At 47.1% G+C, this 22,202-nt stretch overlaps 1 protein-coding gene across 7 annotated transcripts; it reads right to left on the bottom strand.

Moving 5' to 3' along the window:
* Positions 1-1,544: 1,544 nt before the first annotated feature.
* LOC118943584 (E3 SUMO-protein ligase RanBP2) lies at positions 1,545-17,610 on the bottom strand. 7 transcript variants are annotated; one of them, XM_090215904.1, is made up of 15 exons: positions 16,907-17,610; positions 16,479-16,574; positions 16,068-16,301; positions 15,793-15,949; positions 10,607-15,421; positions 7,096-7,278; positions 6,962-7,042; positions 6,636-6,838; positions 5,649-6,513; positions 5,386-5,496; positions 5,091-5,236; positions 3,748-4,021; positions 3,464-3,639; positions 3,175-3,348; positions 1,545-2,955 (listed from the first exon to the last, which is right to left on the bottom strand). In XM_090215904.1, exons 1-15 carry the CDS (start codon positions 17,480-17,482, stop codon positions 2,650-2,652), a joined length of 8,397 nt encoding a protein of 2,798 aa, XP_090072030.1. In that variant the 5' UTR covers positions 17,483-17,610; the 3' UTR covers positions 1,545-2,649. The 7 variants fall into 7 exon arrangements, 5 of the variants coding, with proteins under 5 accessions (XP_090072030.1, XP_036814960.1, XP_090072027.1 ...); XR_016490606.1 differs by having other exon boundaries at positions 6,636-6,841; positions 6,956-7,278; XR_016490607.1 differs by having other exon boundaries at positions 6,956-7,278.
* Between the last annotated feature and the right edge of the window lie 4,592 nt (positions 17,611-22,202).

Below are 22,202 nucleotides of genomic sequence, written 5' to 3'. Positions count from 1 at the left end.
GCAAAACAGTGTGTTTTAATCAATTATTTGGTGACGTGTATATTTTATATAGTTTTATCTAAAAAGGATAACTTTTTAAATGTTTTACAATTTTTAGAGCCTCCACTGTTACAGATAATTTGTTAGCTTGACATGGTGGGATCTTTTTGTGTCGGAAAATGAACTAGGCGAGAGGAGGCAGTGGAAATGCCTTAATGCACAAATATTTATTTCATAACCGTTACGTCGAAGGTAAACTTGTAGTCACACAATGATATGGTGTGAGGTCTTCCCAATACAACATGGGAAACCATACAGTTTATTAGGCTAAAGATTAAATAAATTATGATGAACTTCCCAGGGTAGTGAAAATGCACGATGATTTCGATGCTCCTTTCCAATAAATATTGAGGGTCTTATTCTGATGACATGATGATCGATGCTTGAGTGCCATTTGACAAAATGCAATGGAACATATTGAACTGTAGATATTTAATAGGCACATGAAAACTTAGGCAAAAAGTGTCTGTTTGGTGGAAACACACTACTGGTGGGAATATTTGCATATTTTCTTTATGCGTAGGCCTCTTTCAGAATAGTCATATGAAAAGCTGTCACAAATTGGATTGAAACCTAGCTACTAGAACAAACAAATGTGAGACTGTTGTTCATTGACTACAGCTCAGCATTCAACACCATCGTGCCCACAAAGCTTATCACTAAGCTAAGACCCCTGGGACTCAACACCTCCCTCTGCAACTGGATCCTGGACTTCCTGACGAGCCGCCCCCAGGTGGTAAGGGTAGGCAACAGCACATCAGACATGCGGATACTCAACACGGAGGCCCCTCAGGGGTGTGTGCTTAGTACCCTCTTGTACTGCCTATTCACCCACGACTGCGTGGCCAAGTACGACTCCAACACCATCATTAAATCTGCTGACAACACAACGGTGGTAGGCCTGATCACCAACAACAATGACATAGCCTATAGGGAGGAGGTCAGAGACCTGGCAGTGTGGTGATTGTGGGCTACAGGAAAAGGAGGGCTGAACACGCCCCCATTCACATCGACAGGGCTTTAGTGGATCGGGTTGAGTGCTTCAAGTTCCTTGGTGTCTACATCACCAACACAGTAGTGAAGAGGGCACGACAAGGCCTATTCCCCTCAGAAGACTGAAAAGATTTGGCATTGGTCCCCAGATCTTCAAAAAGTTCTATAGCTGCACCATCGAGAGCATCCTGACCAGTTGCATCACCGCCTTGTATGGCATCTGCTCAGCATCCGACAGTAAGGCACTACAGAGGGTAGTGCGTACGGCCTAGTACATCACTGGGGCTAGGCCACTTAGTTCTAGTGAAGGGTAAATTTAACAATTCCCAGTAGCAATGATCCAACATCTAGTGGAAAGCATTCCCAGAAGAGTGGAGTCTGTTATAGCAGCAAAGGGGGGACCAACTCTATATTAATAACTATGATTTTGGAATGAGATGTTCAGCGAGCAGGTGTCCACATACTTTTAGTCATGTAGTGTATGTTTGAAATCATACAGGGCATCCTCATAATTATCAGTATAAAGCAACTTTATTTCTAAAGACATTCTCCAGCATCATTTATATATTGACCATAAGAATTGTTTCAACTCCAAGTGATATTTGTCAACAGAATACCATAGAAGGTTCTTCCACAACCATAAGATATTATGTCATCCCTCTCCCAAAGTGTCACACAGCAGGTTATAGTTCATCATATTCCTACTTTCGGAGTTTAAGATGAACAAGGTTCGTCTCAATGATTTGTACATTATGAAATCAATGTATACACAAAAACACACCACCACACCTAAAAGTATTCACAGGGAGCAGGAGAGAGGAAAATCGTTCAAATGAACAGAGGTTGGTTCTTAAACAAGGTTTCTTGTTAATCTCAATGAAGGCTTAATTATGCAAAACAATCAAGTTAGGGAGCTTATGAAGGAACCAGCGTTTTCAACTCTTATTGGAACACATGAAAAGTGAATGTGCATTATACACAAAAATACAGACTGGGGATTCACACAGTCACATGCTACCTTCAGGGTGGGTTAACACTTATGAAAAGTAGACCATCTCTGTCTCAAATGACACGCTATTTCCCCTGTAGTACACTACCAGAACCCTTAGTGCACTCCACATGGGCTCTGGTAAAAAAAAAAAACATGTTTCACATTACATGAGGTATAGGGTCTCATTTGAGATTTTCCTACTATAGTTGTCCACTCCACAGTTTGAAAACCTATCACTGTCCAGTCCATGGCCAGAGCGAAGGCCGATAGACGTCCAGTCAGTGACCAGATCTCAGCCCTACAGTTGTGATGTCCAATGTCAGTGAACAGAGCGAAGCTCTACAGTTGAGATGTCAACAGTCAGTGACCAGATCTCAGCCCTACAGTTGAGATGTCAACAGTCAGTGACCAGATCTCAGCCCTACAGTTGAGATGTCCAATGTCAGTGACCAGAACGAAGCTCTACAGTTGAGTTGTCAACAGTCAGTGACCAGAACGAAGCTCTACAGTTGAGATGTCAATAGTCAGTGACCAGATCTCAGCCCTACAGTTGAGATGTCAACAGTCAGTGACCAGATCTCAGCTCTACAGTTGAGATGTCAACAGTCAGTGAACAGAACGAAGCTCTACAGTTGTCCACATTCGGTGATGACAATCTTCTTGCTGGGTTGGCCAGTCTTGGTGCCCAGCTTTCCCATGCTGCGAACAACATCTATGCCCTCTCTGACGAAGCCAAAGGCCACATGTTTGAAGTCCAAGTTCTCAGCCTTCTTCAAAGTGATGAAGAACTGGGAGTTGTTGGTGTCTCGGCCGTGGTTGGCCATGGACAGCAGCCCTGGGCCTGTGTGGCGCACGTCAAAATTCTCATCCTCAAACTTGTGCCCGTAGATGGATTTCCCTCCTGTCCCATCCTGGTTGGTGATGTCTCCACCCTGAGGAAAGAGGACAATACAGAGACCGGACCAAGCAGAGTTATACATTCTTGCAGAGGTTTACAAAATGTTTTGTGTTCCAAGAGGCACTAACTGTGACCTATGTTTTGGGAAACATGGTATTGAAGGTTATGAAAGCACTTTGGCTCTGATTGTTGTCTGGTTTGAGGCTAACCCCACTCTGGTTTGAGGCTAACCCCACAACTCCCCGCTTCTCACCTGACACATGAAGTCGGGTACGACCCTGTGGAAGACAGTGTTGCGCAGCCCGAAGCCTTTCTGTCCTGTACACAGAGCTCTGAAGTTCTCAGCTGTCTTGGGGACGATGTGAGAGAACAGTTCTATGGTGACCGTTCCCAGGGGCTCGTCGTCAGCGGAGATAGAGAGGTACACCTGGGGGCAGGGTTTGGTGGATTCTTTAGAAATATTATGAAACATTATTGTAGGTGGAGGGGACAAAAGTGGTAGGCGGTCCACCTATACATTAGCAGACAGGGGAAACACTGACCTGGGGATTGGTGTCTCTGGAATGTTCCTGTACCCTGGACAGCTGGGGGGAGGAGAGGGTGGAGGCCTCTGATTGGCTCATTCGACTCTGACACTCACAGAAGACCTTCCTGAAACTCTCGGCCAGCTCCGCGGTCTTAAACTTGGCTGCCAACTGTTCCACCTTACCCTCACCCTCTGGATTTTTTTGTTGTTGATAAAAAATATTTATCAATTCAAATTATATACGAATCAATATATTTATGTAGCTTTGTGTGTGTGTTGCCGAGCTATGTATAGACCTACCTGAAAAGTCAGTAGCTGTCCAGACTAGGGCTTGGTTAGAGGTGTTCATGGGTTTGAGCTCCATGCTCTGACAGATGGTGTGATTGGCACAGACCTTCAGCACCTGCTCCCTCCTCATCAGCACCCGGTAGAACCTCTTATCGGGGTGGAAGAGGATCTTGATGTCTCCCACACCCCTCTCCTTCCACTGGCCCAGGTCTCTCTCCCAGCGGTACAGCTTGGTACGCTCCTTAAACAGGATCTCCTCATCCTCCTCCCCTGACTTAGTCTCCACCTGGACAACACAGTTACATGCAGGTTAATGACGAGACCAAGGGCTCATTAATCAGGAGGGTGTAAGATTACAGAACTCATATAGAAATGTATTGAGTAGAACGTGCAAGATTCTCTGTCATATAGATAGTGTAGAGCTGGCATTACTCCACATTCTATGCCTCCACCTAGAACACATTTAGTCAGTTATAACAATGACGTAGAGTCTCTGCTTGGAACTCAGCATTAAAGGAAAGGTTCACCCATTTTGAACGTTATACTGTTTTTGTGCATCTATGAGTGATGTTCTATCGATTCCCTGGGTAATTTCATGTTTTCATGTGTATCAGAGTTATTGTGGTTCGAGCAGGCAGAAATGCCTCCGGTATGACGTAGCACTGTGATAAAGTCGCTCACTACACTGGAAATGAAGAGGAATAAGCCTTTTAGATCGCAAAATCATCTATCATACATGTCAGATTTCAATACTGGCTGATGTCACAACTCGGGAGGATGTCTTCTCTCAATGTTTCCCATGTGCCTTAGAGACTCCACTCTGTAAGGCACATCGATCTGCAGTTTGAACACGGTGAGATTGTAGACTCCTAAATTGATAGTGCAGTTTGTTTAGGAGATTTTACAGCTAACTAACATGCTGATATTATCTTCTGTATTATAGCGTGTAGCTACGTTTGCCCGTAGAAAGAGCATTGCACTGTGGATTTTGTAGACGACTTGAGATGCAACAAATTTCCATGTTGCTACAAACCTTATTATGATGGCAAAATGAAAAATAAATTCACAAAAAATGTTTCTCACATTTTAGTGTTATTTAACCCTGTAAATTAAAGAATTTGTGGTTTTATTTTGATTTTTCCTTTAAAAAGCGAGATTGGGGTAAGGCCCTGCGTTAGACTGGTGTCCTGTCCAGGCGGTGTACTTGTACAACAAGCTGCCTCACTACAGAAACCGGTCTGCTCCTATGAGCCGTTCTGGCTCGCACACACCAAGGCTACTTACTTTACTTCATAACATGACATTCCCAGTAAGGGGAAGTGGAGATAGATGAGTAGCAGTGCATTGATAAGTACCTCTGGTAGAGAGACTATGGGTTCAAAGTCAATGCCCACATTATTAGTGTCCCCTTCATCACACTCCTCCTCCCCTCCGTCAGCTTTGGCTGGGTCTGCAGCTCCAAACAACGTAGCCCCGGCGTTCGCCCACGAGAAGTTGGAATCTAACAATGAAAGATAAAAAGTTAAATGAAATGTTTGTTTTCACTGAAACAAAGCTCAGTTGTCATGGTGACGAATAGAAATCTTAAGAACACACATCATATTGAATTTTCTTCAGTCAATCGTATTCAGAAAACTTAGAAGTACCAACCTTGTTTTCCAAAGGCAAATTCCCCCCCAGTGTTCTGTGGCAGATCAGCAAAGGAGAATCCTTCCCCTCCTAGAGCACTGAAGCCCAATGAGCCAAATGAGTTAGGAGCATCTGTAAAAGAGAAAGTAAGGAAGAGAAGACAGCTCAGTTTGCTGCATTTGTGTCAGAAGTGGGATTGTGTTGCTGGGAGGACATAGAAGGCATTGCCTAGAGTTAAGTGTGGGTAGAATTCAAAAGGCTTTGCAGTGATAAATGTTTCATACCCTGAGTAGTGGTTGTAGTAAATGTAGTATTGGAGTCTGGCTCAGAGGTCTTCTTGGCAGACAGGTCTATAGGGCTGCTGCTGGTAGCTGCAGGAGTAGAGTCTGACTGATCTGGAACCTGTTCCCCGCTGCTGGCAGCAGGGTTTAGAGTTTGACAAGAAACACAACTGCTTGCAGACTCCTCATTTCTAACAAGACACATGTCACACTCCCACTGCCCTGGCTTTTTGCCAAACTGTGCACCAAATCCAAAACCAAATGAGGGGGTTACCAAAGCTGGGGCACTAGCAGCAGGTTTTTCTGAAGGGTTTGGAGTTGTAGCCTGCTCCCTGCTGCGGGAGACGGCAGTCTGCGATGGTGTTGAAGTGGAGTCTGACTGATCTGGAGTCTGCTGCTCCTTTGTAGAGGACTGGACCTCTGCCTCCTGAATGGTTAATGACTGAACTGAGACCTGTTCTTCTGCTGTAGAGGACTGGATGTCAGCATCCTGGATGGAAACCGACTGTTCTGTGGCTTGTTCCTGGCTACCTGGGGTTGGGATTTCAGCCTCCTGTATGGTTAAGGACTGATCTGGGACATGTTCCTCTGCTGTAGAAGACTGGACTTCTGCCTCCTGGATGGTAACCGACTGTTCTGTGGCTTGTTCCTGGCTACCTGGGGTTGGGATTTCAGCCTCCTGTATGGTTAAGGACTTATCTGAGACCTGTTCTTCTGCTGTAGTGGACTGGACTTCTGCCCCAGACTGATCTGAAGCCTGTTCCTGGCTGCTGGGGTACTGGTCTGGGACCTGTTGTTCTGGCACTGAATCGCAGGTGCTGGAGGACACATCCTCAGATGAAACAGGGTCTGAGCTTCTCTCAGCATCCTGAAACACAATAACTAAAACAGTTAACATTTGCTTGAGAGAACCACTTTCAATTTCTTATAACCCAATGCCACATAAGTTGTTTACCTTTGTGCAAACAAATGCATATCATATAATCTCACCAGAGCCTCCTGTGCTTTGCGGAACTCTGTCTCAAAGTCCTCTGGCTTGTCCTTCTCTGCCTCGCTGTCGCTGCCTACACCACAGAAGAAGGTTGAAGGCAGCTGCAGGTTCCTGGCTTTCTGTTCCTCCTCTGGAGTTGGCCTCTTCTCCCATAAAACCTCAACCTCCGGGTCCAGACCTTCAACACCTGCCTCGGCCTGGCCTGCTGAGAGGAGACGAGTGGGGCAGGTTATTCGTGAAGTAACTTTTGAGGAGAAATTTCACTCCAACCTGTCCTATTCATACCCATCTCTATAGCTGCTTTGGCCATGAAACTTACCAGAACCTGCACTTGCAGCCTCTCTCTCAGGAGGATCCCGGTACAGTTTTCCATTCAGGGCTTTAACTGCTGTCTCAAAGTCCTCATCTGCAATATTCACAGCACAAACTAACGTTAGCAACACTGTCAACTACAATTACCAAACGGTTGCTCATGCAGGTAAAAAAAATCAGTCTGGTCGTCGCTGGTATATCCTGGTTCGTTCTGGTAGCAGAAGAAGGTGAGAGGCAGCAGGAGTTCCCTAGCCAGAAAAGCCTGCTCAACTGTTGGCTGCCTCACATACACCACTTCCACCTCACTGTCGGCCTCCGCATGGGAGGGTGCTATAACACAACACAAATGGTGAGACAACTCAGTCAGGAGGCCCCCTTCCTACAGAAACTGTAATTTGATTCTAAAAGGCAGGCTAACATTTTATTAACTAGAAAGTCACAAAACCATTTCACTAAGCAGATAGGTGCATGTCTAGGGTTAGTTCCTCATCAAAACACATGCATCTAAAAGAATTGACACCGTGCATTTCACCACACCGAGCGAGAAGTCTCCTATATCTCTGACAATGCTATTACTACTGAGTAAGTCAATCTCAAAAGCATCATAAACATTAGAACCATGGATCTATAGTGTACATGAGGCCAACCATAGAGGATAGCAGTTATACCATTTCTTCCTGCTGCTCTAAAACCAATTCAAAGATTACTGTCTAGTGGTAGAACAAGTTTTGCTTGTGACATACAGAACATGCTACCGGAGTTTCAACTCTGGCTCTTTCACTGGGACATATTGTAAATCTCTGGAACAAACCGAACCAGAGTGGGATTTGATTTTACACTGTTGCTACACATCCTGGACTACAAATGTGTGTGTGACAGCACATTTCTGTCAGCAAGCATGGCTGGAATCTCCCCGTGTAAAAAATAAAAAAATAAAAAAAATTCCTCCCCAATTTTGATATCCAATTGATGTTTACAGTCTTGTCCCATCGCTGCAACTCCAGTACAGACTTGGGAGAGGAGAAGGTTGCATCCTCCAAAACACAACCCTGCCAAGCCGCAGCAGTCACTAGAGCGCGATGGGACAGGGACATCCCGGCTGGCCAAACACTCCCCTAACCCGGTTGACGCTGGGCCAATTGTGCATCACCTCATCCGGCTGCGACTCAGCCCGGGATCGAATCCAAATCTGTAGTGACACATAAAGCACTGTGATGCAGTGCCTTAGACCGCTGAGCCACTCAGGAGGACAATAATGTTTTGCATATTTAATTGATTAGACGTGATTTGGAATGGCACACACCTGTCTATGTAAGGTTCAACACTTGACAGTGCATATCAGAGCAAAAACCAAGCTATGAGTTCGAAGGAATTGTCCTTAGAACTCTGAAACAGGATTGTGTCGAGGCACAGATCTGAGGAAGGGTACCAAAACATTTCTGCAGCATTGAAGGTCCTCTAGAACACAGTGGCCTCCATCAATCTTAAATGAAATAGTTTAGAACCACCAATACTCTTCCTAGAGCTGGCCCCCAGGCCAAACTGAGCAATTGGCGGAGAAGGGCCTTGGTCAGGGTGTGACCAAGATGGTGATGACCAAGAGCTCTGATGACAGAGCTCCAGAAATGGGAGAACCTGGAGATGGGAGAACCTTCCAGAAAGACAACCATATCTGCAGCACTCCACCAATCAGGCTTTTATTGTAGAGTGGCCAGACGGAAGCCACTCCTCAGTAAAATGCACATGACAGCCAGCTTGGAGTTTGCCAAAAGGGGTCTGAAGGACTCTCACACCATGAGAAACAAGATTCTCTGGTGAAACCAATATTGAACTCTTTGACCTGAATGCTAAGGGTCACATCTGGAGGAAATCTGGCACCATCCCTACGATGAAGCATGGTGGTGGCAGCCTCATACTGTGGGGATGTTTTTCAGCAGCAGGGACTGGGAGACTAGTCAGGATCAAAGGAAAGATGAACAGAGCAAAGTACAAAAAGATCCTTGATGAAACCTGCTCCCGAGCACTCAGGACTGGGGCGAAGGTTCACCTTCCAACAGGACAAACGCTAAGCACACAGTCAAGACAACATAGGAGTGGCTTCAGGACAAGTCTCTGAATGTCCTTGCGTGGCCCAGCCAGAGACCGGACTTGAACCCAATCTAATATCTCTGGAGAGACCTGAAAATAGCTGTACAGCGACGCTCCCAATCCAACCTGGCAGAGCTTGAGAGGATCTGCAAAGAAGAATGGGAGAAACTCCCCAAATACAGGTGTGCCAAGCTTGTATCATCATACCCAAGAGGACTCTAGGCTGTAATCACTGCCAAAGGTGCTTCAACAAAGTACTGAGTAAAGGGTCTGAATACTTTTATAAAATGTAATATTTCCGTTTATTTTTTATAAATTTGCAAAAATGTCTAAAAACCTTGCTTTGTCATTGTAGGGTATTGTGTGTAGATTGATGAGGACCGTTATTTTTTTTTTTAAATCATTTTTAGAATAAGACCAATGTAACAAAATGTGGGAAAAAATCTACTGTCTCTGAAAACTTTCCGAATGCACTGCATGTTCCACTCGTTGCGTGCTGGTTAAGACCGGCTACCAGGCAAGGCCAGACAGGTGCCAGCTGTGTAGGTGATGTGTCACAGAACACACATAGTGTAGTGACAGAGTACCTGGGGGCTCAAATTGGGTGGATGAGGTGCTGGTCCAAAAAGTCTTTGGGTTATCTTTGAAAAGCCTAAAGTCCAATCCTACAAAATAATGGTTGGCATGTGAGACAAACTAGAATTGGGGGTGGTTGGATTAAGAAATGAAAATGTATGAATGCATCTTTGGTTAGCTTCAAGTTGCTGAACGTCATTGCATTAAATAAACGTAATGGATTAGGCCTATATCAATCTTTCTATATTTCGGTCCTGTCCCATAGAGAATGCTAGAGATATCTTTATATGTTCCATTATGGTGTCTGTAAGCTCACGGGCAGCGCCATTGAGGCAATCTCCATTATTATTACCTCCTCCTTCTCCTCCTAGTTGGCAAACAAACTGAAAGGGTGCACACTGCCACCTAGTGTTTGCTCAGAAGTAAAATTTACTGGCAGATGACTCGGATGAAATCATGTGATCCTTCCCACCCAGTTGACTACTCTAAGAATGGTGGGGACAGGGCATAGTTAGAGGACAAAAGTGTGACACCAATCTGGCCCCCGAGGACTGGAATTGCCAAGGCCTAATCTAGAGTCCTCTAACTATGTCCTGTCCCCATTTCTGCCTTCATGAAGACAAAGCCTGCAATAAAACTTGTGACTGCATTATTCTGTATAATATACTAAATGTAATGGATTATAATCCATTACATCAGCTATCATATCAAACAACCTATATCAAAATAGCAAATGTGAGGAAGAGTGGAGTTAGGCTAATGGGAGTGACGGTTATGTTCTGTCCTACGAACACAAGGCTGCTGGGAGGAGCAATGCGGAGGAGCAATGCGGAGGAGCAATGCGATAAACCAATGGGACATGAATGGAATCACAACACAATGTGGTCAAATTATGTGAAAACTCCATAATGGGCGTCACCATTCAAAAACAAGCGGTTTACTCTGAACCACAATATCAACAAAAACGATCAAGAAATGAAAACAAAAGGCTTACCCTTTTCTGAGATTTTGAATGCAGTTAAAGGCTGGGAGGTCCGACTGCTGTCTTTAACCTTGGAGCTCTCTGGAGAACTATCCTCCTTGGATGACGGTGGGCTGCTGCCGTAAAACTTTTGGAGAGAGTCTGTTCCAAAGAGGAACTTGGGTGGGGACATCACCATCCTGGAGAGGTTGAGAGGGCTATGTGGAGTACCGGTGGAGGACTTACAGTCAGGGGTGTGTAAAGTCTCATGATACAGCTCCGTCCGTTCTGTGGTGGTCTCCTCCAGGATGGCCACAGCAGCTCGTCCACACACGGTTGTCCCCGTCGCTATTGCTTCCTCCTGAGTAAAGGTCTCACTGGAGGCGATTGGAGTGACCAGAATCTCATTCTCTTGGGCAGTTTTAGCCTGGTCAAATATATCTCTGAAGGAGTTAGCCACATCCTTCAGTTTGAATCTCACAGCTAACTGCTCAACATTTCCCTTAGTTACCTCGGCAAAGTCAATAGCGCTCCAGACCCATGCCTTCTCAGCACCCTTCATGGGCTCCAACTTCATAGAAGATGTGACCCAATGGTTGGCGCAGATTTTCAGGACTTGGTCTCTCCTCATGATGAGTCTGACTCGTTTGGTATCGCAGTTCTGCAGTATCTTGAGGTCTCCGATGCCTCTCTCCTTCCACTGGTTCAGGTCTTTGTCATAGCGATACAGCTTTGCCCTGTGGCTGAAACACACGTTTTCATTCTCCTCTCCAGTGGAGATCTCCACCAGATCTGGCAGGGGAACCACAGGCTCAAAGTACAGGCCGTCCCGCTCCTCCTCCTGGCTAATGTCCTGCTCCTCGTCCGCAGACACCCCGCTCTGGTTCATCTTGGCCAGCGACTTGGCGGGACTGACGACAGGCTGGAAGCTGAAGTTGAAGCCCTCTGTGGATTCTCCAAAGCAGAAGAGGTTCTTCCTGATTGGGCTGCTTTCCAGGGGTAAGGCGTAGACAGAGGTGTCAGCACTGTCGTCCAGAGCCTCCTCTCTCAGGTCATAGTTGTCCCATTCTAAGGTAGGGCCAGTGTTCTCTGCGTGGGGCTTGATATTCAGACCAGAGGTGTTACTGGCTGTCGTGATGTTAGCATGGCTGTCGTCATCCTTGATCTTGGTTTTGTCATCGGTCAGGAAAGATTTAAGATCTTTCAGGCCGGACTTCATCTCCTCTGCCTTCTGGATGAGATGTGCAGTTCTGCCTGTGTCAACAAGCTTGTGAGGAGTCTGCAGTGGGATGTCTAACAGGAGCCTCTGACACTCCTCAAACTTCAGCTTGAACTCTTCAGCCAGCTCAGGGGTTTTAAACTTGGCAGCGAGTTGCTCCAGTCTGGCATCTCCATCAGAGAAGTCATTAGCCAGCCACATCCAGGCCTTGTCGGAGCCAGCCAAGGGCTTCAGGTTCATGGTGGTGGTGATCCAGTGGTTGGCACACACCTTCAGGACCTGCTCTCTCCTCATCAGCACCCTGAGCCTGCCATTGGTGGCGTTCTTCAGGAACTTGAGGACCCCAACGCCCCTCTTCTTCCACTGGCTGATGTCTCCATCAAACCTGAAGAGCTTCACTCTCTGAGAGTAGAGAGCCTGTTCGTCCTCTTCTCCTGTGACCAGGTCCACTTTCTCTGGCATCTGGACCACAGGCTCAAACTGGATATCGTCAATATCCTCTGTCTTGTATATGCCCTCTTCATCCTGGTCAGCTGAGGTGTCTGCCCTCTGGTTTGACTGAAGGGATGTGAACAGCTGCTCACCAGCGCGGGTGAAGCCTTTGAAATTGGAGTCAGTCTGACCAAACTGGAAGTCTCCTTGTGAGTTTTTAGCCAAGTCTGCAAAACTGAAGTCGTTGGGTTTGCCAATGAAGAGGGGATTTTCATCCTGACCCGTCTTGTCCACTGACAGCACTGATGCATATACACTGACACCAAATTCCTTCTCTCTGTGCTGCTCTGCGATATTCTTCAGGAACATTGACGCAGACCCTGAAGCAGGGGTCTGAGTTTCAGCTGGTAGGGTTTCCTTTGCAGTTTCCTGAGTGCCAAACTTAAAGCCACCTGCTGGGATGGGCATGGTGAAAGAGAAGCCTGCAGCACTGGGGGTACTGCTTTCAGCCTGAGGAGGGGTCTCAAACTTGAAGGATGCAGGGGAACTTTTATCAACTTTGCCTGTGCCAAACTGCAAAGAGCTGTCACCCTTGAAGTTCGCTTTAAACCCAGTGCCTGTGGGTTGAGTAGAGGCAGTCCGACTCCCGAAGTTAAAGCTGAAGGATGAGCTGGAAGTGGCGGCTGTGGCTATGCTCTTAAAATTGGGATTGGGCATCTGACAGGAGACACATTGACTAGCAGAGTCGTTGTTTCTGACTAGACATGTGTCACAGTCCCACTGTCTCTCCTGCCTGGCAAACATGGCCCTAAGAGAGGAGCTGCTAGCATTGGGGTTGGGTGTCTGGCAGGAAACACACTTAGAGGCAGATGCATCATTCCTCACTAGACAGGTGTCACAGTCCCATTGTCCATCCTTCCTTGAAAAAGCAGCACCAAAGTCTGACACTGTTGGCTCTGTTGTTGGTGCTACCTCTACTGTTGATTTTGCTGAAGGGTTAGGAGTTTGACAAGAAACACAACTGCTTGAAGAAGCCTCATTTCTTACAACGCATGTATCACAGTCCCATTGCCCTAGCTTTTTGCTGAATTGGGCACCAAATTCAGACCCAGTTGAGAGGGTTGCCAAAGCCGGGGCACCAAATGGCATGGTTGAGGGCTTTGATTCTGCTGCTTCATCTACATCTGTTTTGGCTACAGAGTTTGGAGTTTGACAAGAAACACAACTGCTAGCAGACTCCTCATTTCTAACAAGACACGTGTCACACTCCCACTGCCCTGGTTTTTTGCCAAACTGTGCACCAAATCCAGACCCAATTGAGAGGGTTGCCAAAGCTGGGGCACCAGCAGCAGGTTTTCCTGAAGGGTTAGGAGTTTGACAAGAGAGACATCTGTTTGCAAATGCCTCATTTCTTAAAGTGCATGTATCGCAGTCCCACTGCCCTGGATTTATGCCGAACTGCACACCAAATCCAGAGCCAAATGGCATGGTTGAGGGCTTTGATTCTGCTGATACTTTTGTGGTTTCTTGCCTCTTTCCAAACTGGGCACCAAAACCAGCAGCAGGTATATAAGTGGTGCCACTGGTTCCAAACGTAAAGGAGGAGGGTATATGAGCTCCAAAAGACCCAAATCCTTTTCCAATAGATCCTGCGCTGCTGGTGTCTTTTGACGAGTCAGCTCCAAATCCAAAAGTAAATCCTCCCACTGAAGCTGCCCCACTAGTAAAGCCTTTGATGTCAGTAGCCGGTGCGCTGTCCAGCTTTGATGGGGCATTAGGGTTGGCAGTCTGGCAGACAACACACTGCATAACTTTAGCTGCATTTCTTACACAGCACACATTGCAGTCCCACTCCCCGTACTTCTTTGCAAACTGGGCACCAAAGTTTGTCGCCTCTGGGGCAGAGTGTTTAGGATATTTTTTTTCCCTACATGACTGATCTTGCTGCTTTTCTGGAGATTTGGGAACGATCTTCTGAGCCTCTTCAAACTTTGTCTTGAAGAGCAATGCCTCGTCTTCCGTTTTGAACCGGATGGCCAGTTGCTCAGGCCTTGGTTCCTCATCCGCATAATTAACGGCATTCCAGACCCAGGACTTGTCAGATCCAGCATTTGGTTTCAGGAGCATATCTGGCGTGATGTAGTGGTTAGCACAGACCTTTAGAACCTTCTCCCTCCTCATCAGTAGACGCACTTTCCCTGATGTATTGTGCTTTAGGATTTTGACTAAGCCGATACCTCTCTCTTTCCACTCTTTTGTCTCCGCATCGAATCTGAACAGCTTGGCCCTGTTACAGAACATCTCCTTCTCTTCCTCCTCTCCAGTCTTCACGTCTACTTTGTCAGGGAGGGGCACAATAGGCTCAAAGTGAGGCCCATTCTTGTCCTCCTCCACATGAGTGCTGTCGTTATTGCTCTCGGCTCCCTTCTCCTCCACTGCTGTGTTTGCCAGCCCAAATACCGGCGTGGTTACATCAGTGAAACTAAATGGCTGGTCAAATTTTCCAAACAGGTTTGGTTTGTCCTGGATCTGGATTGAGTCATTAAAGGAGAACCCAAGAGCGCTTTTAGTGCCAAAGGTAAGTATCCCTCCCAGGCTAGGAGGATATTGGGGCTTCCCCTCTGAGGGGTCCTCTGATTTGGTGGGAATGTCTGACGTCAGAAGACCTAACAGGCTCTCATTGTTTTTGGACTTGAAGGTGAAGTCCCCGTCATTGGATTTAAAGTTGGAGTTGAATTTAAAGGCAGCGGATGATGGAGTGGACTGGGCGACTATTCCAGCACCAAAGCTAAGCACTTTAGGAGGCTCAGCAGGGATTGGCTGGCCAAAAGACATCTTCCCAAAGTCCACAGGCTTTCGCCCAATGCTCTTAGCTGGTTGGACAGGTACGATGAAGGGCTTGATGAAGTAGCCAGACTCAGGGATGGGAGGGTTGGTGGTGGGCTGAGAGTCGGCCCCAAATCTAAAAGTAAATCCTCCCACTGAAGCTGACCCACCAGTAAAGACTTTGGTTTTAGTAGCCTGTTTGTCTTGAGTCACGTCCTGGTCCTCGTCCACAGACACCCTGATCCGGTTCAGCTTGGCCGGGGACTTGGAGGGACTGATAACTGGTTGGAAGCTGAAGCCAGGGGTGCATTCTCCAAAGCAGAAGAGGATTTTCCTCATTGGGCTACTGGCTAAATGAAAGGCATATCCAACTTCAAAAGGAAAAAAGTTAGATAAATACATTTTTAAAAGGCACAATTGTTATTATTTTTTCCCTAGCCAAACAGCAGCCAGCCACATGGTTTGTTTTAAAGCAGTGGGGTGGGGCTGGAGAAATGTAACCTCTTTCAAATAAGTAACTGAAATGATGCAAGGACAAGATCAAAGGATAGATTTAAACATCATTTTTAACTATAAACACTTGTTTGTGTATCTTGTGGGTTATGCTGAGGTAATACATGTGTATATATATCAATAAATATTGCAGATTGGACTTTTAATTGAACAGAGCGTATAACAGAGCATATATATATCACTAAAATATAGTCTTCATTGTTCTGTATGCATGAGATATAAGCTTTACCTTTTCTAGATATCTTTACCATTTCCTCATTGAATACATTCTCCATTCGGTCTTGTAGTTCAGAGAGGGACTTCTTGACATCCTCAATGGAGACATGAGGGTTAAAAGTGCTGGGTAAGCCCTCAATTCCCGGCGGGACAGAGAAAGACTGGAAACTCTATGAGAGATCAGAAAACAAGGTAAAGTCATGTAACCATAGAAAGGAGATTTTTTTGGGGCATACCACAGAAGTCTAGAGAGGCTGTTTCCTCTGTTAACAGAATGAGTGATGTCACCTTGAGGAAATGGATGTGATCCTCTGTGTGTGAGAGCTGCTCCAGCTCAGCGTCTTTCCTCCTTAGCTCAACCACCTCCTCCTCCAGTTGCTTCAGGTGTCCTTCAGTTCGACTCACTTCAGCCATCTCCTTGGCTTTGATCAGCTGCTTCACCTTAGAGCTCCTTCTCTCAATGGAGCGGATAAGCTCAGGAAAGATCCTCTCACTGTCCTCCACTGCTGCCTGTGCAGAGCTCTGTTAGGACACACAGAGAGGACAGGGCCCACTTCAACCATTCCGCTCACTCAGCTCTCATCAGGACCCTAGTCAGCTCGTTCCCCACAGTGGTGCTCAGTAGGATTACAGTTTCTTAGACAAAAAAAAGTCATTTTTTGAGAAGGCCATCAGCCAAAGGACCTCTTCAAGAATTACCTTGACAAACTGTATAGACTGTCTCGCCTCCAACACCCCCATCTCCGTCTTCTGGATTCTCTGCTTTAATATCTGCTGTTTCTCATCCAACTGTTTCTGAACAAAAATAAATAAATAAATACATCACAAAAACACCAAATCAAAGAAAGTATTGTGCTATGTACAATATCAAATGTTGATAGATTTTAATATTTTAAAAACCCAACGTAAATCAAAACCGTGAGGTAATAAAAATAAGAAAAGTATAATTCAAATGTAGAATAGATTTAGAATGTAGAGTAGACTTCATAAGACAATAAGACTTAATAAGAGGCACAGGATATTTTATGGTGCATCAGGCTTTTTCCTGTTTGTGCCCTTAGAACACTTCCTTAGTAATCAACTGTGGTAATAGACATGAGAGTGAAATACAAAGCTCATGTCCTTACCTGTTTTTCATTTCTTTCTGCTGCAGCTGACACTGTATCATGGCCTTTATGTTCATCCACTGTACAAAGATAACAGATACACTGCTGATCTGTACGGCAGTAAACCTCCAGCAGTTTGTCATGATGAGAGCAGATCATCTCATGGAGTTGTGTGGATGCTTTGACCAGCTTGTGCTTCTTTAATGGAGCTACTTCATAATGAGGCTGTAGATGAGTCTCGCAGTAAGAGGCCAGACACACCAGACAGAATTTCACAGATTTGAGTTTTCTCCCAATGCAGAAATCACACTCCACATCTCCAGGTTCAGCATAACAGTGAGCAGCTAAAGCAGCATGTAGTCCTGTATTCTTCAGTTTCTCCACCAATTCAACCAGTAGAGTATTTTTGTTCAGAACAGGCCTCGGGGTAAAGGTCTTTCTGCAGTTTGGGCAGCTGTAGACACCGTTAAGATCACCCTGATTCCAGCAGTCCTCAATACAGCCCATACAGTAGTTGTGTCCACAGGGAATAGCCACCGGATCTTTCAGTAGATCCAGGCAAATTGAACAATTCATCAAGTCCATTGCATCTGCCATTATAGTAAACACATCAACAGGCTGAGCAGCAAAGTATCACAGATCAGTTTCGTTTCTCTGGAAATGCTTGTTGTGTGGGAGATTGGGAACGTTTCCTGATTCGGTGGGTGTTGTTTGTGCTGTACTCTGTCTGTAGGGGGTGTGGTGTTGGACAGAGGCCAGGCTAGGATTGTTAAAACAGGACTCTCTTAGGAAACGTAAGTGATGGAAAGTTAAAACTGATCAAATGTATCCACACTTTAACTAACAGATTAAATAAACAAAACTTGTATTTTTCATATCTGTATTTGCAGGTAGAAAAAAGTGTTGATAGTGTTAGGTTCTAATTATCAGAGTAAAAACTTGACAGACAAGTTTATTTTTAAACCAAGTTTATTCTTCCCAAAGGATCGAACAGCTGAATCGACAAAGGCATGGTTACAATAGTGGTGGTATATGTACCCCACTTTAGGTGGAATCTCCTCCTTCTCGCTAAACATTGCTATACATCTTTATTGCTAGGCAGGAAACGAAGTGATATGGGCAATAAACGGTTCCTTTTCCCTTAACGTGACCTGACCTCGACCCCCTTATCCACGGCTCTCTCCCCTTATCAGTACTGCCACGTGACTGCTTTCCCTGCATTCAGCCCCTCCCACCCACCATAACACTCCCTCCTACAGACATCTCCTGGTGTAAACTCTGGGCTATTGCACCCCTCATGTCTCTATTAGAACTAATGATTAATAATAGTTAAAGCTCAGAAATCCAAACCCATCAGTAGTATAGATTCTGGAATGTTCATTCATGTTACCGCTTCTACCTCAAACACGACAGCAAATTAGTGATGGGTCCTTTGCTATTGAACAGATCTTTTTCGTGAACGTCAGGAACCAAATCGTGAAAGAGACGTTGTCAGGTGCGTGAATGAGGACAGTACCCCCCCACTCACCGAGCGCCTCCTGGCGCACTCGAGGAGGAAACCTGGCGGCAACGGAGGAAATCATCGATCAGCGAACGGTCCAGCACGTCCCGAGAGGGAACCCAACTCCTCTCCTCAGGACCGTACCCCTCCCAATCCACTAGGTACTGGTGACCACGGCCCCGAGGACGCATGTCCAAAATCTTACGGACCCTGTAGATAGGTGCGCCCTCGACAAGGATGGGGGGGGGGGGGGGAAGACGAGCGGGGGCGCGAAGAACGGGCTTAACACAGGAGACATGGAAGACCGGGTGGACGCGACGAAGATATCGCGGAAGAAGAAGTCGCACTGCGACAGGATTAATGATCTGAGAAATACGGAACGGACCAATGAACCGCGGGGTCAACTTGCGAGAAGCTGTCTTAAGGGGAAGGTTCTGAGTGGAGAGCCAAACTCTCTGACCGCGACAATATCTAGGACTCTTAGTTCTACGTTTATTAGCAGCTCTCACCCGCGCCCTATAACGGCAAAGTGCAGACCTGACCCTCTTCCAGGTGCGCTCGCAACGTTGGACAAAAGCCTGAGCGGAGGGGACGCTGGACTCGGCGAACTGAGATGAGAACAGCGGAGGCTGGTACCCGAGGCTACTCTGAAAAGGAGATCGCCCGGTCGCAGACGAAGGAAGCGAGTTGTGGGCGTATTCTGCCCAGGGGAGCTGTTCTGACCAAGACGCAGGGTTGCGAAAAGAAAGACTGCGTAAGATGCGACCAATAGTCTGATTGGCCCGTTCTGCTTGACCGTTAGACTGGGGGTGAAAGCCGGAAGAGAGACTGACGGAAGCCCCAATCAAACGGCAAAACTCCCTCCAAAATTGAGACGTGAATTGCGGACCTCTGTCCGAAACGACGTCTGACGGAAGGCCATGAATTCTGAAAACATTCTCGATGATGATTTGTGCCGTCTCTTTAGCAGAAGGAAGCTTAGCAAGGGGAATAAAATGAGCCGCCTTAGAGAACCTATCGACAACCGTAAGAATAACAGTCTTCCCCGCTGACGAAGGCAGTCCGGTGACAAAATCTAAGGCGATGTGAGACCACGGTCGAGAGGGAATGGGAAGCGGCCTGAGACGGCCGGCAGGAGGGGAGTTACCGGACTTAGTCTGCGCGCAGACCGAACAAGCAGCCACGAAACGACGCGTGTCATGCTCCCGGGTGGGCCACCAAAAACGCTGGCGAATGGAAGCAAGCGTACCCCGAACGCCAGGGTGGCCGGCTAACTTGGCAGAGTGAGCCCACTGAAGAACGGCCAGACGAGTAGGAACGGGAACGAAAAGAAGGTTCCTAGGACAAGCGCGAGGCGACGGAGTGTGAGTGAGTGCTTGCTTTACCTGCCTCTCAATTCCCCAGACAGTCAACCCGACAACACGCCCCTCAGGGAGAATCCCCTCGGGGTCAGTGGAGGCTACTGAAGAACTGAAGAGACGAGATAAAGCATCAGGCTTGGTGTTCTTAGAGCCCGGACGATAAGAAATCACGAACTCGAAACGAGCGAAAAACAGCGCCCAGCGCGCCTGACGCGCATTAAGTCGTTTGGCAGAACGGATGTACTCAAGGTTCCTATGGTCAGTCCAAACGACAAAAGGAACGGTCGCCCCCTCCAACCACTGTCGCCATTCGCCTAGGGCTAAGCGGATGGCGAGCAGTTCGCGGTTTCCCACATCATAGTTACGTTCCGACGGCGACAGGCGATGAGAAAAATACGCGCAAGGATGGACCTTGTCGTCAGAGAGGGAGCGCTGAGAAAGAATGGCTCCCACGCCCACCTCTGACGCGTCAACCTCGACAACGAACTGTCTAGAGACGTCAGGTGTAACAAGGATAGGTGCGGATGTAAAACGATTCTTGAGGAGATCAAAAGCTCCCTGGGCGGAAACGGACCACTTAAAGCACGTCTTGACAGAAGTAAGGGCTGTGAGAGGAGCTGCCACCTGACCGAAATTACGGATGAAACGACGATAGAAGTTCGCGAAGCCGAGAAAGCGCTGCAGCTCGACGCGTGACTTAGGGACGGGCCAATCAATGACAGCTTGGACCTTAGCGGGATCCATCTTAATGCCTTCAGCGGAAATAACAGAACCGAGAAATGTGACGGAGGAGGCATGAAAAGTGCACTTCTCAGCCTTCACAAAAAGACAATTCTCTAAAAGGCGCTGGAGGACACGTCGAACGTGCTGAACATGAATCTGGAGTGACGGTGAAAAAAATCAGGATATCGTCAAGGTAAAGATGTTCAGCATGTCTCTCAGGACATCATTGACTAATGCCTGAAAGACAGCTGGAGCGTTAGCGAGGCCGAAAGGAAGAACCCGGTATTCAAAGTGCCCTAACGGAGTGTTAAACGCCGTCTTCCACTCGTCCCCCTCCCTGATGCGCACGAGATGGTAAGCGTTACGAAGGTCCAACTTAGTGAAAAACCTGGCTCCCTGCAGGATCTCGAAGGCTGAAGACATAAGAGGAAGCGGATAACGATTCTTCACTGTTATGTCATTCAGCCCTCGATAATCTATGCAGGGGCGCAGGGACCCGTCCTTCTTCTTAACAAAAAAAAACCCCGCTCCGGCGGGAGAGGAGGAGGGGACTATGGTACCGGCGGCAAGAGCTACAGACAAATAATCTTCGAGAGCCTTACGTTCGGGAGCCGACAGAGAGTATAGTCTACCCCGGGGGGGAGTGGTTCCCGGAAGGAGATCAATACTACAATCATACGACCGGTGTGGAGGAAGAGAGGTGGCCCTGGACCGACTGAACACCGTGCGCAGATCGTGATATTCCTCCGGCACCCCTGTCAAATCACCAGGCTCCTCCTGTGAAGAAGAGACAGAGGAAACAGGAGGGACAGCAGACATTAAACATTTCACATGACAAGAGACGTTCCAGGAGAGGATAGAATTACTAGACCAATTAATAGAAGGATTATGACAAACTAGCCAGGGATGGCCCAAAACAACAGGTGTAAAAGGTGAACGAAAAATTAAAAAAGAAATGGTTTCGCTATGATTACCAGAGACAGTGAGGGTTAAAGGTAGCGTCTCACGCTGAATCCTGGGAAGAGGACTACCATCCAAGGCGAACAAGGCCGTGGGCTCCCTTAACTGTCTGAGAGGAATGTCATGTTCCCGAGCCCAGGTCTCGTCCATAAAACAGCCCTCCGCCCCAGAGTCTATCAAGGCACTGCAGGAAGCTGACGAACCGGTCCAGCGTAGATGGACCGACAAGGTAGTGCAGGATCTTGAAGGAGAGACAGGAGTAGTAGCGCTCACCAGTAGCCCTCCGCTTACTGATGAGCTCTGGCTTTTACTGGACATGAAGTGACAAAATGACCAGCGGAACCGCAATAGAGACAGAGGCAGTTGGTGATTCTCCGTTCCCTCTCTTTAGTCGAGATGCGGATACCTCCCAGCTGCATAGGCTCAGCACCCGAGCCGGCAGAGGAAGATGGTAGTGATGCGGAGAGGGGGGCAACGGAGAACGCGAGCTCCTTTCCACGAGCTCGGTGACGAAGATCAACCCGTCGCTCAATGCGAATAGCGAGTTCAATCAAGGAATCCACGCTGGAAGGAACCTCCCGGGAGAGAATCTCATCCTTTACCTCTGCGCGGAGACCCTCCAGAAAACGAGCGAGCAAAGCCGGCTCGTTCCAGCCACTGGAGGCAGCAAGAGTGCGAAACTCAATAGAGTAGTCTGTTATGGATCGATTACCTTGACATAGGGAAGACAGGACCCTGGAAGCCTCCTCCCCAAAAACAGATCGATCAAAAA

Source organism: Oncorhynchus mykiss, chromosome 22 (genome assembly GCF_057628025.1).
Source record: "Oncorhynchus mykiss isolate SJ-2025 chromosome 22, ASM5762802v1, whole genome shotgun sequence".
Lineage (NCBI taxonomy): Eukaryota > Metazoa > Chordata > Actinopteri > Salmoniformes > Salmonidae > Oncorhynchus > Oncorhynchus mykiss.
Note: the sequence above shows the minus strand (reverse complement) of the source record. Positions and strands in the feature narration are given on the sequence as shown.